This window comes from Lagenorhynchus albirostris, chromosome X (assembly GCF_949774975.1).
Source record: "Lagenorhynchus albirostris chromosome X, mLagAlb1.1, whole genome shotgun sequence".
Taxonomy (NCBI): Eukaryota; Metazoa; Chordata; class Mammalia; order Artiodactyla; family Delphinidae; genus Lagenorhynchus; species Lagenorhynchus albirostris.
In genome coordinates this window covers 944,599-963,952 of record NC_083116.1, presented here as the reverse complement: position 1 = coordinate 963,952, position 19,354 = coordinate 944,599, and the positions used below count along the sequence as shown (strand labels likewise).

The window sequence follows — 19,354 nt, the reverse complement described above, 5'->3', positions numbered from 1 at the left end:
CAGTCAGAGTGAAACCGAAATTGAAAGAGTACATAAAGAGCAATGGTGAAATTACTTGGATTACACAAGTCAGAAGAAAGCTGGTCTAGATTTTACTTTTCACAGAAACATTAATTTCCAAAAGAATTAAACTTGAAATGGGAATAAATGAAAGCATACAATTAAATAGAAAATATGAAACCATAAAAATGAAAGGAGAAAACATTGATGAAGACATTTATGCATGATACAAAACCCAGAAGCCATGCATGAGTAAATATGAATCAATGTCCGAACACAAAGAAATGTGAAACGTATTTATGGCAGAAAACACCGTGAAAGCATCAAATTGGGAATCAATTGGGATGATTCTTTATAAACCAGATAGTAAAAAATGCAGGAGGGCTTCCCTGGTGGCGCAGCGGTTGAGAGTCCACCTGCCGATGCAGGGGACACAGGTTCGAGCCCTGGTCCGGGAAGATCCCACATGCCGTGGAGCAACTAGGCCCGTGAGCCACAACTACTGAGCCTGTGCGTCTGGAGCTTGTGCTCCGCAGCAAGGGAGGCCGTGATAGTGAGAGGCCCGCGCACTGCGATGAAGAGTGGCCCCCGCTTGCCACAACTAGAGAAAGCCCTCGCACAGAAACGAAGACCCAACACAGCAAAAAAATAAAATTAATTAATCAATAAACTCCTACACCCAGCATCTTAAAAAAAAAAGAAAAAAAAATTTAAAAAAAGGCAGGATACAAAGTGCAGAAGGCAAAAAAATAAAATAAAATCAATGTCTAATTATACAAAAATGTTAAACTCTGTTATGAACAAAACACCATAAATAAGATGAAAAGACAAACGAGTTAGGAAAAAATCAGTGACACAAATAGCAAGCTAAAGAAAATATCTTTAAAATATGAAAAAAAACCCAAAAAACTCTTAGAAATCAGTACATAAAAGACAAACAATCGAATAGGGAATTGTACAAATGACAAGAACATGGCATTCATGGAATAAGAATTATAAACAGCCAAATTGGTACTTGATGTGATCTTATTTATGTAAAAAAACATTGTAAATGCAGGTTAGCATATCCTAGGAAAAAATCTGGACGAATACACATAAAACTGCTCATAGGGGTTAGTGCAGAGACATTATGAGGAAAAAATTTTATTTATTTATTTATTTTTGGCTGCCTTTGGTCTTTGTTGCTGCACTTTGCGCAAGCAGGGACCACTCTTCGTTGCAGTGCACGGGCTTATTGCGGTGGCTTCTCTTGTTGCAGAGCATGGGCTCTAGGTGCGTGGGCTCAGTACTTGTGGCTCGTGGGCTCTAGAGCGCAGGCTCAGCAGTTGTGGCACACGGGCTTAGTTGTTCCGCGGCATGTGGGATCTTCCCATACCAGGACTCGAACCCGTGTCCCCTGCATTGGCAGGCGGACTCTCAACCACTGTGTCACCAGGGAAGCCCCCTATGAGAAATTTTAACTTTCTAATAATGCACCTTTATGTAAAGCATAAATGATTTTGTTTATTTCATTAAAATTTTTTTAACCATTTATAAAATTGAAGTATAGTTCGTTTACAGTGTTGTGTTAGTTTCAGGTGTATAGCAAAGTGATTCCATTACACACACACACACATATTGTTTTATATATATATTCTTTTTCACATTCTTTTCCACTATACTTTATTACAAGATATTGAATATAGTTCCCTGTGCTATAGAGTAGGTCCTTGTTGTTTATCTATTTTATATATAGTAGTGTGTATATGTTAATCCCAAACCCCTAATTTATCTCTCCCCGTCTCCCTCTGCTATCCTCTTTGGTAACCGTAAGTTTGTTTTTTATGGCTGTGAGTCCATTTCTGTTTTCTAAATAAGTTCATTTATATCATTTTTTTAAAGACTCCACGTATAAGTGATATCATATGATATTTGTCTTTCTCTGTGTTACTTCACTTAGTATGCTAATCTGTAGGTCCTTCCATGTTGCTGCAAATGGCATTGTTTCAGTTTTTTATGGCTGAGTAATATTCCATCGTATCTATTCCCACATCTTCTTTATCTGTTTATCTGTCAATGGGCATTTAGGTTGTTTCCATGTCTTGGCTACTGTGAACAGCGCTGCTCTGAACATAGGGGTGCGTGTATCTTATTGAATCATAGTTTTGCCTGGACATATGCCCAGGAGTGGGATTGCTGGATCATATGGTAGTTCGATGTTTAGTTTTTTAAGGAACCTCCATACTGTTCTCCATAGTGGCTGCACCAATTTACATGCCCACCAACAGTGTAGGAGGCTTCCTTTTTCTCCACACCCTCTCCAGCATTTATTATTTGTAGACATTTTTTTTTTTTTTGCTGCATTGGGTCTCCATTGCTGTGCGCGGGCTTTCACTAGTTGCGGCTGTCGGGGGCTAGTCTTCGTTGCACTGCGCGCGCTTCTCATTGCGGTGGCTTCTCGTTGCAGAGCATGGGCTCTTGGCACACAGGCTTCAGTAGTTGTGGCATGCGGGCTCAGTAGTTGTGGTTCACGGGCTTGGTTGCTCTGTGGCACGTGGGATCTTTCCGGACCAGTGATTGAACCTGTGTCCCCTGCATTGGCAGACGGATTCTCAACCACTGCGCCCCTGGGGAAGTCCCTATTATTTGTAGACTTTTTAATGATGGCCATTCTGACCGCTGTGAGGTGATACCTCATTGTCGTTTTGATTTGCTTTTCTCTAGTAATTAGCGATATTGAGCATCTTTTCATGTGCCTGTTGGCCATCTGCATGTCTTCTTTGGAGAAATGTCTACCTAAATGATTTTATAATAAGCATATATTGTAGTTGAAAAAAATACAACATCTCTAAGCGTCCAGAACTGTAAATACTCAGTGATTCCAGTTTTGTTTCCCTGCTTTAAATACACATGTACATTTGCTGTTCAAAAATACACCTGAAGGAAACCATGAAAATGTTCACAGTGGTTCTCTGTAGGTGGTGAGATTGTGAAGGGTATTTTTTTTGTCATTTCATGAACTTCCGTAACTGCACAACTTATTCAGTGACAATGTTTTATTTCTATCAATACAAAAAACAATGTTTTAGAATAAAACAATGCAACAGAGAGACTTGATCTTTGCTAGAATGGAGGAAAACCTGGCACACAAAATAAGATTCACCAGATGGACCATCTACACTGAATTTGGGGCTCCTATGTAGTTGGATTAAGTCCCAAAGCATCAGGTATGTGCTAGCCGCACTGTGGAGGAGTGAGGCCTTGCTTCGCATGTGCCGTAGACGATGGCGTCGAGCATGGGGGCGAGGCCCACATACAGCACAGAAGGAACCGGTCTCTCAAGCCAGAGTGTGAAGAGCTGGGAAGGATGCAGTGGAGGACTGAAGTGATGCAGAAAATACAGACCATGGTGATGTGAGCGCCACGGGTAGAAAAGGCTTTTGTTCGGCCCTCGGCAGAGTGAGTCCTGAAAACCGCAGCGACAACATGTATATAGGAGCTCACAACCAGGGCACAGGGGGCAAGAGCCACCAGAAAACCGAAGAAGAGCAGGGCAAGTTCATTGGCCCACGTGGTGGAGCAAGAGAGTTTGAGCAGTGGAGGGAGGTCACAAGAGAAGTGGGTGATAAGGCGGGGTCCACAGAACTTGAGGACAGCCGCAAGGATGGTGTGGGTGAGGGCACTGGTCAAAGCAAGCAGGCAGGAGATTGAAGGCAGTCCTGTCCGGGTCCTTTGGCCCATGAGGACTAGGTAGCGCAGTGGCTGGCAGATGGCTGCGTAGTGGTCATAGGCCGTGGCTGTGCACAGGCAGCACTCCCAGGGAGCCAGGAAGTGGAGAAAGAATATCTGGGTGAGACAAGCATGACGGGGCATGACCCGCACTGGTGCCAGCAGGTGTACTAGAATCTGGGGCACCATGGTGGACATATAGGCAGTATCCAGCCGCGAGAGGTTGGCCAGGAAGAAATACATGGGAACGTGGAGTCAGAAGTTCCCAGCCGCAGCCACTATGTAGAGCAGCAGAAAGCTGGCGAAGAGCAAAGCCTCAACTCCTGTGTCCCATTCCCCAGCTGGGTGGAACCACGCACGGAAACTCGCACCTGTGGAGTCCAACTCAGAGTCACACGAGGGTTTAAGTTTGGAGTTTCAATTTACAAAAGGGAGTGGTGGTGAGGGAAGAGACAAAGAAGGCTGGTTTCAGGCTTAAGGGAATAAAACTCAGAATTGGAAGAATGCGGTTAGGCTCAGGAGACCGGCAGTAAAGGAGAGGCCAGCAGAATGGAAACCCCATCAGTCCTCACACCAAGAGGAGGTGCACAGACCTTGAAGTCACAGTACATGCATATCCTATGAGAATATCAAAGGCAGTCCCTCAGAAACTTCTACCTGAGTAAGTGGCCCTGCACCTTGTAATTACCTGAAATTGTCCCATCACCAACCCAACAGAACCCCTACTCAGGATCAGTGATGAGATCAGGTCCCTCCTTCTCTTGCGCTGAACCTTTCAGTGCCTCCCATCTCACTCAGAGTCAAAGCCAAAGTCCTCCTCGTGGGCTAGCAGACCCTCTGTGATATGCCCTCTCCTTTCCTCTCTGGTCATCAGACAAGAGTTTCGTCAGCATCTTGTCCCATGTCACATCTTCAGACCTACCTATTTCCTTGCCTATTTCCTGCCTTGGAGGAAGAGGGCTCTGCCCTTCTATCCAAGGCTAACTTCTCCAGCTGCTCTTCATCTCAGTACTTGGCAATTCTTTTACATGTGAATGTACTAAAGGCCACTCAGTTGTTTACTTTAAAATGCTTTATTTTATGGTATGTCAATTTTGCCACAATAGAGAAGAAAGCAAATTAAAGACTTTCTTCAGACATATAAAAGCTGAATTATTGTCAGCAGAAAACCTGCACTACAAGAAATGTGAAAGACAGTTCTCCTCAAGGAAGGATGACACCAGATGGAATTTTGGATTTATGTGAATGAATGACGAGTTCCAGAAATGGAAAATATGTAGGTAAACATAAATTTTTCTCATTTTAGTATCTCTTTCAATCATAGCAAACTGTTTAAGCAAAAATATTAACAGCATAGTGTGCGGTTTATAACCAATGTAGAAATAAAATGTATGACAACAATAGTACAAAGGACATGAGTGGGTAATTGGAAGTATATTGTTGTAATGTTCTTACATGATATGTGGAATGATTTTCAACCATTTGAAGGTAGTCAATAATAAGGTAAAATGCCTATTAGAAACCCTAGATCTAAAAAAAGATATAGTGAGGATAAAATGGAATTCTAAAACTTATTCAATCTAAAAGAAGTCATGAAAAGATAGAACGAGGAACATAGAACACATGGGACAAACAGAAAATAAAGTACAGGATGGTAGATTTAAACTGAGCCATATCACTAATTACATTAATGGTAAATGGTCTTCAGTTTAAAAAAATGCTTCAGTTAAAAAGCAGAGATTGTCAAAGTGGATAAAAGGGCAAAACAAAACATATGCTAAGCATAAGAAACCCACTTTAAAACATAAAGATATAGGTCTGGTAACAGTAAAAAGATGGATGAAGACATACCATGCAAACTCGAGTAATAAGAAAGTTTGAGTAGCTATATTAATAGCAGGCAGAGTAGACTTTACGATAAGGAATATGATGGGATGGAGGACATTTGCTAATGATAAAGGGGTTATTTCATGAAGAAGTCATAATAACAAAGCTTCAAAATGTATGAAACAAAACTCACAGAAACGAAAGAAGTAAAGTAGCAATCAAGAGGAAACTTATCTTAAGTAACAGAACGATATTGCAGAAAATCAGACATAGAAGAGCAAATTTTAATTTTAAATTTAACCTAAATAAGCAGTAGGAAAGAAATAATGACGATAAGAGCAGACATGAATAAAATGTAAAATGAGCAAATAAATGATAGAGAAAAATCCATGAAACTGAAAGCTTTTAAAAATACCAATAAAACTGATAAAAACTGTAACCACGGAATGTTAGGAAAAATGTTTGTGAATAAATTTTCCAATTTAGATGAGATGGACAAATTCCTTGAATGACGCAAATCACCAAAACTAACTCAAGAAGTGGAAAACCTGAATATCCCTAAATCTATGAAAGAAATGGAACAGAAAACTCCAGGCCCATATGACTTTACTAGTGGATACTATGAAATACTTAGAGAAGAAATATTACCAATCCTATACAAACTCTTTCAGAAAGCAGAGGAGGGGAAACACTTCTCAAATCATTTTATGAGGACAGCATTACAAAATACCCAAACCAGATGAAGACATTGCAAGAAAAGAAAACCATAGACCAATATCCTTCATTAACTTACACACAAAAAACTTAAATATTAGCAAGTTTAATCCAGCAATACATAAAGAGGACAATACATTACAACCAAATGAGATTTATCCCAAGAATGAAAGATTGGTTTTGCATTGAAAAATCAGAGTTATTCATCATATTAACAAAATAAAGGAGAAAAACCATGTGATCATTTCAATAGATGCAGAAAAAGCATTTGACAACATTCAACAACCACTATGATAAAAACTCTCAGAAAACTAGGACTAGAAAGAAACTTTCTTAATCTGATAAAGGCAATCTACAAAAATCCTACAGCTAAAATGATAATGGAGGAAAATATAATTCCCCACCCCTGAATTTGAGAATAAGGCATGGATGTTCACCACTTTTATTAAGTATTGTCCTGGAAATCCTAGGCAGTGCACTAGACAAGAAAGAAAAATATAAGTTATACGGATTGGAAAAAATAGAATTATCTTTATTCAGAGATGAAATGTTTGTGTATGTAGAAAATCCTAAGCAATCTACAAAGAAAGAAACGTGAGATTTAAAAATCACTATAATTTATAATAGTATCCCAAAACATGAAATACTTAGTGATGCATTTAATAAAATACGTGTAAAACATTTACAGTGAAAACTAAAACCTATTAATAAGAGAACTTAAGATCTATAGTAATGGAGAAATGTATCACGTTCATGGATTGGAAGACCCAGTATTTTTTTTTTTTAGTCACAAAAATTTAACGTTTGAAGATTTCCATCACAAAGCAAGATTACACAGACAAAAATTAGGAAAGTAAACAAATAGAAAATTTGTTAGCAGAGGAAAGAAAAGTAGTACATACATATGGCAAAATATTCAATCCCACAAGTTACTTATAAAATGATAATTAAAATAGCAAGTGAATACCAATTTATAACTAGTAAATTAGATGTACTAAAATTAACAGCCAGTGCTGACTAGGTTGTAGTCAATGGGTATACTATATTGGTGACAGGGTGAATTGATGTAATTCTTTTTGGCAAACAATTTGCAATACATTTGAAAAGAAACATACATCTATTGCATGTGATACTGGACATCCTGTAACACAGCATCTACAGCTTTGTCTCCTTCTCCTCCCACAGTGGACAGAACTAATTCCATATTCAATCTTTCCAAGATACTGTGCCCCACAGTATCAGTTACTGGGTGTTATCTGACATCCTCAGATATATATGAGGATGAAGGATCAGAAATATTAAACCCAGGCCCAGGAAGTATGAGTATATATTAGGAAAAGGATACCACAAAGGAACAAAGACGCAAGTATTAAGAAGAAATTTGGGGGGCTTCCCTGGTGGCGCAGTGGTTCAGAATCCGCCAGCCAATGCAGGGGACACGGGTTTGAGCCCTGGTCTGGGAAGATCCCACATGCCGCGGAGCAACTAAGCCCGTGCGCCACAACTACTGAGCCTCCGTGTCACAACTACTGAAGCCCACGAGCCACAACTACTGAAGCCCTTGCGCCTAGAGCCCGTGCTCCGCAACAGGAGAAACCACCGCAATGAGAAGCCCGTGCACCACAACGAAGAGTAGCCCCCGCTCGCCACAACTAGAGAAAGCCCGTGCGCAGCAACGAAGACCCAACGCAGCCAAAAATAAATTAATTAATTAATTTTAAAAAAAGAATATATTTTTAAAATATCCTGCTGGTCATCAAGAAGATAACAGCAATTCCAATTTTTTTGGAAATGAGCGAAGGATATGAATAGGCTAGTTACAGAAAAGGAAACCCCCAAAAGCCGCAAGGATATAGTAGGAATGGAGATGGGTACAGCCATAGCAGAGAGCAGCATGGCGTGACTGAATCCAATGACGTCTTCCCATCCCTAAAGCCCAGCAATTCTGCTCCTGGGAACTTGCCACTGGTCCCCTTAATGGGTATGTATGAGGATGTCCATCAGGTACTTTTCACAGAGGTGGGAGTCAGAGCCCCCTAGACGTCCCACTGACCCTCCTTCTAACCTTATTTCAGACCCTCAGGTGGGTCTGGTTAATTCATGAGTTTCCTCTTGTGATATGGACGACAGCAGAAGCCAACATGCTAGACCCTTGCTCAGTACATTCTCTGGGCTTTTCCCGCACATGTCCAACCAGTGTCCACGCCTATTCACTACCTACCCGTGTGAGTCCGATTCTGCACTGATGTTTTTTTTTTTTCCCCAGTGATGATGATTCAAACCTCTTTGCTAAACCTAAAACTAAAAAACTATAAGAATGTCTGCTCACGGCTCCCCCTTTGCAACTCCCACAGGGGAACCTGGGACACAGAGCTCATTGAGTCTTCCGTGACTGTGAGGCTTTAATTCCCACCTGGCTTTCGTACAAGACCACAGCTCGGCCTCCCTAGTCCAGCTCCCTACTGCCCATTATTCAGAGAAGATGGCCTGCTCTCCTTTCCTCGTGTTTATATGTTAGTCTGGCCTGAATTGTAATCACTTCTGTACCCTCTGCTTTCTCCTGAAAAAAGTATGTGGCTTTACAAATTGGACCACACGAATCATTTCCTCTGCAAGGAGTTCACTGACACCATCTACTCCCGCCTCCTGCCTGTCCTTTTCCACTCCTTTCAAATAGGTCTAGTTTACCATCTGCAGCCTTTGACACATCTCCCTTGACATGTTTTTTAACCTAAATACCAGCTTTATTACTGATAAAACTGATTGGGGGACTTCCCTGGTGGTGCAGTGGTTAAGACTCCATCCTTCCAATGCAGGGGGCCTGGGTTCGATCCCTGGTCAGGGAACAAGATCCCATGTGCATGCCACAACTAACAGTTCGCATGCCACAACTAAGAAGCCTGTGAGCTGCAACTAAGGAGCCTGCCTGCCACAACTAAGGAGCCCACGTGCCACAACTACTGAGCCCACCTGCTGCAGTCAAGGAACCCGCAAGCCACAACTAAGACCCAGTACAACCAAATAAATAAATAAATACATTAAAAAAAAACAACAAAAACTAACTGATTGGGGGTACTTCCCTGGTGGTCCAGTGGGTAAGACTCTGAGTTCCCAATGCAGTTCCATCCCTGTTCGGGGAACTGGATACCACATGCCGCAACTGAGGAGTTCGTATGCCACAACTATGGAGTCTGCACGCTGCAACTAAGTCCCACATGCCGCGGAGCAACTAAGCCCGTGCGCCACAACTACTGAGCCTGCGTGCTAGAGCCCGCGAGCCACAACTACTGAGCCCGCGCGCAGCAACGAAGACCCAATGCAGCCAATAAATAACTAAAGAAATAAACAAACTAACAGAAAAAAAACTTAAAAAAGAAAGCACAGGTCTAGATGTCGAGTAGCCAGAGGGAGGACTCTGGTGGGTTCCGTGGCTTGGCCGCTCGCCACGTACTCCAACCTCGGTCCGGTGAGGCCTCTTCTACCGCACACGCTGGAGAAATAAGAGCTGCGTTTCCCCGGCCCCCTTTGGAACTAGCGTCCTGGGCGAGGTCCAGGCGTGACCAGCTAGTTGCTCTCACGTGCGATGTGGGGGGCAAAGCAAGATGGAAGTCCACTTCTGGGTGCCCTTCCTGTGAGTCACAGCGACGCGGTTTCCGTGTGAGTACTAGCAGAGTGTCCGTGTGTGCTGGGATGCACGGTGCGGCCCTGGGGGTGTGCTGGGCCACCTTGGACCTGCTGGCGACAGCCAAGCGGGAGCATCTCTTTGCGGCCAGGCCCTCAGTGATGTCGTGTCGGCGGCCTGCAGTCAGTCGGCTGTGGTGGGAGTGGGTACAGAGTGGAGCTCAGCAGATGCAGGGCCCCTGCTGCGTCTGGAGAGCCTTTGTTAAAGCTTCACCAGTGCAGCTCTGGCCGCCCGGGCGAGGGCGCCTGCTGAGTGAGCGTCCACCTCGGGTCAGCCTCTGGGGCCGAGGGCAGGGCCGCGGAAGGATGGTAACCAGCCCAGCAGGTGGAGGAGTGGCCTGGAAACAGCCGAGTGGAAGCCAGACCGGCCCGTGTCACCTCCTGGCCCTGGGACGCGAGGGGCCGGGCCGGCCCAGGGGCAGGAGGGTCCACATCACTGGCAAGGACAGCAGGGAGCACGAGGAGGGCGAGGGGCACCCGAGAGGAGGTGGAGAGAAAGTGGAATCAGCATCCGGCACCGCAGCTGGGGTCGCCGCCACAGCCCCTCTGATTCCAGGCACGTCCTCGGGGCGCTTGGGGTTGACTGGCACAGAACCTTCATTTCCCCATTTCCATCCCGCCCCACAGCTGGGGGACCTGTGAGGCCTTGGCTGGCGCATCTCTCAGGACAGCCGAGGTGGATCATCTCTCCGTCAGGAAAGTTGCTGTTTCTGTGTTTGGTTAGGTAAGTCAGTGGCCCCCGCTAAGAATACTCACGGGAACCTAGCCCGGGTTAGCTGAGCAGCGCTGACCTATGGCCTGAGCGTCGAGTCCCTCCCCCTCCCCCCACCTCGCCTCCCCTCCCCCTCGCCTCCCCTCCCCCTCCCCCTCGCCTCCCCTCCCCCTCCCCTGGTTCACCCATGGAAGCCCTAACCCCCCACAGGATGGACTTCGGAGGCGGGCCTCTGGGAGGTAATAGGGTCTGGATGAGGTCATGCGGGTGGCGCCTCCATGATGGGGTCAGTGAACACACCCACCAGCCCTGACCTCCCCACTCGGCGGAGACCCTGCTGCTTGGAGGTCCTACACTTCCCCTGCTGTTTGTGGTTTACTCTGGGCTTTACTGGGGGGAGGGTCGGAGGGCTTTGGGGGTGGGTGGGTGGCCCTTATTGCCTGGAGCAGATGGTTTGGGAGACGGGTCAAGGCCTTGGGAGTGGAAAGGCGTCGCTCCTGTCTCGGTGGTGACTCCGTGGGCACTCGGCGCCGGCTCCACGCCGCCAGGCCCCGGACACGGGGAGCCGGTCTGTGCAGGCGCATCCGGGGCATGCGGAAGGAGCGGGGCTTCACGGCGGAACCGAGTCTGTGCAGCCCGACGGGGTCTCCGGGGCGGCCCGTGGGGCCAGGGCGGCAGCCAATCCGGCGCCGGGAGGCGACCTCAGGGGTGTGTGCGCAGGCGCCCTGGGTGTCCTTGGGCAGAAGGGGCGGGGCCTCGTGAGGCGCTCAGGCTCTCGTCAGCTCTTAGAGGGACACGCCGCGGCCATGCAGGCCCCGGGGGACGGCAGCGCGGTAGGTGCAGGGGGCCGAGTTGGCCAGCAAAGCTCCGGAACTCCTGGTTGCCAGAGTGGATCAGGTAGCCCTGAAGGCGAGGGGGGTCCCCGGCACCCGGAAGCCCGGCGTGGGCCCAGCAGAGGAGGAGCAGCGACGGGAGCAGCTGCTGCAGGTCCCCAGGGTGGGCGGGCACCACGCGCCCTAAGAGCTGGTGGAGATGCAGCGCTCGCAGCTGTAGGGCCTGGAAGCAGACGGCTGGTGGTGTATCCTTTCCGTGGAGCCTCCCTGGGCTGGGGCAGCGGTGCGGTGGCAGGGTACATGGCGGCCGCCTGCGGAGGGAACGGAGGGGAGCACAGGGCGCAGTCAGGGGCAGCAGGGGCGGGCAGCCTGGCAGGAAAGGGGATTGTCAATGCCTGAGGAGCCTGGAGGGTGGGGAAGGACCAAAGGATTAGGGAGGCGGCTCCGGGCGGTCTCATCCTGGGGTAAAAACGGGCCTCTGCGGTGTGGGCAAGCCCGAGATACCAGCAAATTCAGCGACGGATGGTGCCTTAACCACGTCTCCCCCAGCAAGCTCACAGTGCTTTTCCGACCCCCCCTGGAGGCACACATGGCCCACAGAGCTCTGATCCCAGATGCCCAGCGTGACCAAGGCGTGGTTCGGGAGGAACATAGAGTGAATGGCAGTGCCCTAGCTATGTGAGTTCTAGAAGAGTCTGCCGTGGGGGTGGGGTCGGTGGCAGGTGCTGGGATCTGATCTCTGCCTTGAGTGCTGTGATGGGGGCGCTGACGGGCTTGGTATAAGGAGGGGGCTGGGGCTGGTGCCCTGGACCTACATGAGCGATCTCCCCTTTAACCTGATTTTCCTTTTCCCTCACTTGTAGTAGATGGACTGCTGAAGACCTTGTTCTCTTCCGGATTTCCATCAGCTCCTCCCACGATCAGCTTTCCCTGGTGATTCAGAATGTTCAGCGCCCTGGGCCCCCGCCTCCCTAAAGGCTACGCGAAGGAAAGGGGGCTGAGGCCTAACCTTGTGTCGCCTACTAGGCAAGGCTTAGGGAATTCAAACTTGAGTAGTCACCACTTTGTTATTTGGGTTTAATTTTTTGCCAGTACTGGCCCTTGGTATCTCTTGGTTCACTTGTTTTGTTTCCCTGTGGCTCGTGGAGTGGGATGCTTCAATGTGTATTACTGCAGAAAATAAAACTAGGCCACTGTTTTGTGTCACAGTTTCTTTTCAGCTAATGCATTTCTGGATTTTTTATCTTTGTCCTCGTGTTGGAGGGAAGGTTCTGGAATTCAGATATTCCAGTAGTACAAGGTAATTGAAGACAGTTTAGGAAAATGAAAATCAAGCCCGATGTTCAGCACTAAATACTGTCAACATTTTAGAACTATTTTTTTAGTTGTACTTGCACAGTAAATGTATAACGGTATGCAATGTAGAAGTTATCAAGTTTAGCATTAAATTTTTTCCTGACTTGTTTTCATTTAACATACTAGCTTTTCCACCTTCTAAAAACTCTTCAAAAATATGTTATTGAGTGGAGGTATATAAGATGCATCATAATGTAATCATTGAACATTTAAGTTGTTTTCAATTTTTTCATTACTATGGTTAACGATTCAATGGAATTCATGTATATAATTCTTTCCATGAATGGTTATTTCCTTAAAGTATATTCCAAAAGTTAGAAATACTTTCCTATTTCTTTTTTGAGACTCTTGATCACAGGGAATTCCCTGGCAGTCCAGTGGTTAGGACTCCATGCTTCCACTGCAGGGGGCACGGGTTCGATCCCTGGTTGGGGAACTAAGATCCTGTAAGCCACACGGCATGGAAAAAAAAAAGAGAGAGAGAGAGAGAGAGAGAGGAAACAGACTGTCTTAAAAAACAGAAAAAAGACTCTATCATAATTTCTCTTCAGAAAATACACCTACTACCAGATTTCTGGTTTCCCAACATCCTTGTCACAATTGGCTTGGTTTCCTACTAAAATTAAAAACTTAGTTTGCACAAGAAGAGCAAAACCCTAGGCCCAGTACAATAACAATGTTGTGGCTGACTGGGCTTGTTTCAGATTCAGTGCAGAAAAGCGCTGGGACAAGCACAGTGCGGTGAGCGCTCGGGCCGGCGGAGTTCGCTCCCTCCCACATCTTTTATCCTGTGATCTTGCCGAACTCACTGACTAGTTCTCCTCACTCTTGTCCATTGCATTCGGTTTTCTACATAGACAGTCATGTTGTCTGCACATAGTTTTACTTCTTCCTTTCCAATTGGGATGTCTTTTATCAATTGATCTGTCTCCTCGTAATGGGTTGGATTCTTCTGAAGCTTAGCATACCCTTTTCCTTGGGTGCTGGGTATTTTTTTTCCTAAGTATATTCCAGAACTTCAAAAACTCTCATATTGTTAACTTACTTGGAGACAGTTTGATCCTTTGGAGTCTTGCCTTGAGACTTTATCGGTGGGAGCAGAGCAGCTTTTAGTTCTCCACACTATTGAGACAAGACCCCTCTGAGTACTGTATATGATGTCACCCGAATTCGGAGTTTCCACTAGCGGACCCTCCGCCCTTGGGCACAGTTCTCTCCCTGTGCTGCTGTGTCCTCTCCTGTCCTCCACCCGCCAACTCCGGCTGCGTGCGCTCTGTGATCCACCCCCGAGACCCGGGGAGGCGGCTGGACTCGGTCCGGACAGTCCGTGTAGACAGCAAGCTGGGGAAGCTGCGCGGCTCACCTCTTCGGGGTCTCAGCTCCCAGAGATCCCTGACGGTCCTCCCTCACCTGAGGCCCAGTTTCTTCACAGCCTGTGTTTCATATATTTTGGCTGCATTTAGGGGATTCTTTCAAGCCAGTGCGGGGGAGATCCGGTCCCTGTTCCTGCATGTGCGTGAACGGAGTCTGCCGGCACAGAACCCAGAGAGCTCTGGCAGCGTGGGCTGGAGGGAGGGAGATGCTGGTGCTGGGGATGGTGGCGGTGGGCGTGGCGATGACGGTGATGATGGAGCGTCTCCCCCGCCAGCATGCAGCAGCTCTGGTGGCTACGGTGATACTACCTTTCAAAATATGTCAGATCACGTCTCCTCCCCTGCCTAATTCCCTTCACGGGCTCCATTCTCACGCAGAATATAAGCCAGAGGTCCTTGTAATGGCCAGCAAGTCCCCACATTCTGATCTGTGAATCCCCCATTGCCTCTCTTACCTCCTCTGCTCTCTCTTGCTCACTCCACACCAGCCACGCTGGCCTCTTGCCTGTGCCCTCAATATTCCAGGTTTTCTACTGACTTGGGGCTTTTGCACAGTCTGTTCTCCCTGCCTTGAATGTGCTCTCAAATACAGCACCTGGCTGACTCTCTCATCTCCTTCGAGTCTGCCCAGATCTCATCTTCTCACTCTGCTTCTTCCTGTGGCCACCAACAGCCCAGTGCACAGCCAATCCTCTTCCTGCTGTTCTTTTCCATACCACTCATCACCTTCTATGATATAGTATAATTTACAAATTGACTTTTTATTTCCTGCCTCTTCCTGATAGAGGTAAACCACTATTCTGACTTCTACCGCCATAGAGTATGAACGTGAATTAAAAGCCTCACGCTGAAGAACAAAAACATGGAAATGATTTAAAATTTCAAGACAGATGTAAAACAGGTAGGATGCATTTGTTTATACAAAGGTAAACAAAGGCTAAAACTCATTGAAATGGAGGTTTTGACCATGAAACAAAGACCAAAACAACAGTGCTGGATGGAAGCCAAATGGCTCTGGTAAGGCAGAGGGGACGCGTCCCATGGACTGTTGTGCCCTCCACACGGAGCTCCCCCAGGAACCGATGTCTGTACGTGGCGGCAGAGTGGGGTCAGGTTCGCTATCATCCTCGTGGGGCTCCAGTGACCTGGCAGCCGTGATTGTCCCCGAGGCCCTCCAGCCCCCCTCTGCCATCGGTGAAGTGCCCGTGGCGGGGAGTCTGCATCTCAGCTCTGCTGTCTCCCATCGGGCCCCTGCCCCAGCCTGCACCACTGCCACTCTCTCTCAGTTGCAGAAAATAAAAACTAAATTTATAAAAACAAATGACAATTAAAATAAGGAAATGATAACAATAAATGCAATCTAAGATCAAGGAAAATAAAGAAGTAGAAAGCTGGAAACTTAGGGAGCTGTCTGGTGAAGTAAAGGGGCCAGAGCATGAGGGGCCTGGGGCTCAGAGACCTTTAGGTCAGGTTTCCCGGCCCCTGCTTCTGAGGTTAGCCTTGTGGGCCGACCTACTCTCCTTTAGGTCAAGGGCTCGGCCTGGAGTGTGTGTCAGGAAAAAGCGTTCACGGTAACCAGCCTCGTACTTGACCAGGGTGAGGAATTTCACGTGGCTTCTCCTCCTTTCTCTCAGCACCAGGACTCCCGTTGGCTGTAGGGTCTCTGCTTTTGGCCTGTTTCCCCCAGACCTGAGCCCCTGCTATTCTGGTTGTCTCTGCCTCACATCGTGGCCTAGAGATGCTGCTCACCTGGCATCCAGGGCAACTGGGAGTCTCGGCCATAGGGAAAAGGGAGGTGGTGGCACAAGAGACCCCCTCTGGGGAGAAGCAAGCTGGGCACTGTTGCTTTGTAGTGTCAGTCATGACAAAGGTTGTGTTATACGTGGCATCCGGCAGAGCCGGTAATTCTACCGCCAATTATCGAAGCTAGCTGCTGACCCAGATGTCAAGGATGTGGTTTGGCTGAGCAGAAGCAGTACTTCTTACAGCCACTTGCTCCACCGTTTGCAGCGAAGTAACGTGGATGTAGGTCATTCCATGTTGAGTCAGGTTAAGTCTGTTGTATTTGAAAATGGCAATGAAGTCTATTTCCACTTATTCAGGTTTCAAAACGTGTCCCGTAGTTTTTCAGATGTCATCACTTAAATAAGAGGGCACTTAGGTCACGATTCCTCTCCTCATAAGACTTTTATTAATGCCAGACATGAAACAGTAAAAACATAGTGAATTGTTAAAAATCTGCACGGTTGTGGATACAAAGGTGGTTTGAACGGGGACCTAGGAGGAGGCCTTGAGAGGGGAAGCCAGGCCTAAGGGGAGCCATCAGTCTCGACCCGGGCCCAATGGCCACGATTCAGCTGCTGCGCGCTGCGTGGTGAAGTGGCCTGGACATTGAGTCCCCAGGGTCACACCGTGCCCTTGTAGCCAGGCTGTGTGCTGGGCCTCAGGGCTCCTCCCTCCCCAAGGAAGACTTAACTCCCAACGTTCCTGGGCCTGTGGACTTAGGCTTGAGACCCTTCGGTCCCCCTTTCTGCATGACAAAATGCCTGATCTGGAAGTATTTCCTCATGAAAGGAGACGGAAGGAAACGAAGCAAAAAGGAGATACAGAAAATAATGCGAGATTAATTGCTGCACTGTCCCGTTATGTTGATTCCCAAATCTTCTAGAAAGGTGTACTCTGCACAGTGTGCAGACATGCCATGTGTACTTGACTTGGAGTGGTATCTGGGATCATTTCTGTTAAAAAAAAACACAAAAATCCCTCAGACCCCATCAGAAACATAGCCCTCTATTACACGTGGACTATCTCTGCCGGAAAACAAGATTTGGCCGGCATCACTGTGATTTGCGGTACCCTTCTCAGGAGCATATGCTGCCGTCAGCTCAAAAACTACCTGCATTTTGTGTCCCTGAATCATTATGCCTTTGTGTAGCGTCCATTAGCAGTTTTATCAAAGCAAGACATCACCCTCCACACCCTGGACATGAGGGCGAAGTCATATTTCTTTACATCCCTAATCACTTCCAGACAAGTCACACTGCACAAATGTCTATTGTCTCGTGCAGTAAGTATGTCCCTGGAAATGTCTTGTAGAAACAGATTTTTGTGTTTTGGTCAACTGGATGACATTTCACTGCCGACAAAGTTTCAGCTGCATTTACTATTCCAATCTATCTTCAATCTGGTGAGCTTCTTGACACTTGGACGTACGATTTTTCTGCACTGGCCTTTGTCAGGCAATCAGTGAGCTAAACACAGGTGGCCCACACATAAGGAAGCCACCATCTATTGGAACTGGCAGCCTGTAGCCCTGGATTCTTGCCTGAGGCTCTGTGACTCCCTGCAAGTCACAGAAGGCAGAAGGCAGCCCCTTACAGGCTCTGGCCATGGAGCAGGCCGTGGGCTCAGGGAGCCCTCCCATGGCTCCATCCAGACTCACTAAGGACTTAGTTAAAGCCCTTGGCAATTGGCCCCCATCTTGCTCTGGGAAGAAAATGATGTCACCATACCGTGCTGCTTTGAACATCAAAATTACTTCTTTTATGGTCTGAAAAACCAAGATTTTGGTACTTACCTTCGGAGCAGTTCGAAACCCCGAAACCCTGCAGCAAAGCCTACAGTTGCCCTGCCTCACCCTGGCTGCCGCAGACCTGCCCGCCTACTTGGTCCATCCTCGTATATAAGACACCGTGGCAGAACAGTGGGCCGGAACCTGCTTACTACCCGGTTGTTGAGGTTTGTCCTCTGGCCGCAGGCACTCAGAAGGATCGGCAAAGGGCATTATGTAAAGCTCTGAGCCCAGTCGAGCCTGTTGTCTGCGTCCCCTGAACCCCAGTGCCCCACAGAGGAAGGGGTGACAAGATGCCCTCATGGCATGCTGGGAATGTGTGCGGTCTCAGGGGCTAGTCGCCACGAAAGCAGAAGGGAAAAGTAGCCAGGAAACCTGAGACTTGAAGTCACCGGTGTTTGGTTTGTTCTTTGATTTTGTTTTGGATCAGAACTATATCACTCAGAAGCTTGAGTCCAGCACAGGATGGCCAGGGACAGCTTTCCCCGAGGTGGCAAGGGGACCGTGTGAACCAAGAACGCATTTCACACTGACTGTTGGGAGGTGTCTCTAATGGTAACCGCTGATTGTGTTCGAGTGCCCCGTTTGAGCACCATACAAAGAAACCCTGGCTCGACAGGCATACCTTTCACGTGTAAAAGCACCTGCTCGAGATCCTATGAAAGGGAGAGGAGAGGACGAGCCATCCCGTGTCCGCACGTGTTTCCCACGTGTCTCTGAAGTCATCCTAAGTGATTGAGGCAGCATTAGACGGCGGAAGGAGCCTGACTTGCTGTCTCACTCCACGAGTCGTCTTGGGTCAAGCGTTCCCCTCTCTGGTTCTTGGTATTGTTTCCCTCAAAGTGGGAGCAGTGATCTCTGCCAAGCCTAGCTTCCGAGGTCTTTGAGGGGAAGAGGTGAGACGATGCGTGTGAAAGCATGCCGGGAGAAAGCCAACAGCAATGGGACACCCAGCCACAGGTGGCTGCCTCATCTGATGTGCTCCTCACGGACCTCGGGACTCAAGGCTCCTGTCACTCGCATTGTCCTTCTGCCACCATCACTAGGCTTGGTGTCTTGCACTGTGCCTTCAGGGGTGGGGACAAGATGGTGCCCAGGCGCGTCTCTCCTAGGATCATTTATGATTCCAGTGGAAGCACAGGAGAGAGATCGAAACTTCAGGCGTTGGAGTAAAAAGATGTCATCCTGTTGGCTCCAATGTGCACGTCAAAGGCTCCACCGGAGAAGATTTCTAACGCCCCTTTTGCTTTGATTGTTCCTACCCTGCCCGAATGGAGTTTTCTACATCCCGGTCCACCGGCCTGAGGCTTGGCAGGGGCCAGCATGGCCGGTGACAAGGGCTGGCCTCCCTCAGAGCCCCCTGCCCGCAGCCCAGCCCCGTCACACTTTGGATTGCCTCTCGTCCGTCCACTCCTGCTTGGTGCTCTGGAGAGCTTGCGTCTTCTGCTCATCCACTTGGACATAGTCTACTCTTTGCTCCTCTGAAAAGAGAAGTTTCTGAAGGGGGAGAAGAAAAAGGGTTTCATTCCATCAAATTTAAAAATTCAGCACAATGTCAGTCAGTCTCTGGTGGATTACA

The 19,354-nt window shown here is 47.6% G+C and overlaps 2 protein-coding genes across 4 annotated transcripts in view; both read right to left on the bottom strand.

The window, feature by feature from the left end:
- Positions 1-3,202: 3,202 nt before the first annotated feature.
- On the bottom strand, positions 3,203-3,957 carry LOC132514006 (olfactory receptor 3A1-like; the record flags this gene model as incomplete). The annotated part of the gene is given in 2 exon segments (XM_060138641.1): positions 3,203-3,306; positions 3,309-3,957. Coding segments are annotated over 2 exon segments (753 nt in total), but the record flags the coding sequence as incomplete, so codon positions are not given.
- An 11,100-nt stretch (positions 3,958-15,057) lies between these two features.
- The window catches only part of GAB3 (GRB2 associated binding protein 3), a 58,374-nt gene continuing 54,077 nt past the window's right edge, over positions 15,058-19,354 (bottom strand). Inside the window, exons 10-11 of one of the 3 annotated variants that reach the window (XR_009538412.1) lie at positions 17,782-19,272; positions 15,058-16,942 (exon numbers count right to left, since the gene is read on the bottom strand). Coding sequence is in view for 1 of the 3 variants with exons in the window: in XM_060137211.1 (XP_059993194.1) it covers positions 19,156-19,272 (117 nt within the window). In the remaining 2 variants the exon portion in view is untranslated. Of the gene's footprint in view, positions 19,273-19,354 lie in introns of all 3 variants that reach the window. The other 2 variants (XR_009538413.1, XM_060137211.1) reach the window with 2 other exon arrangements.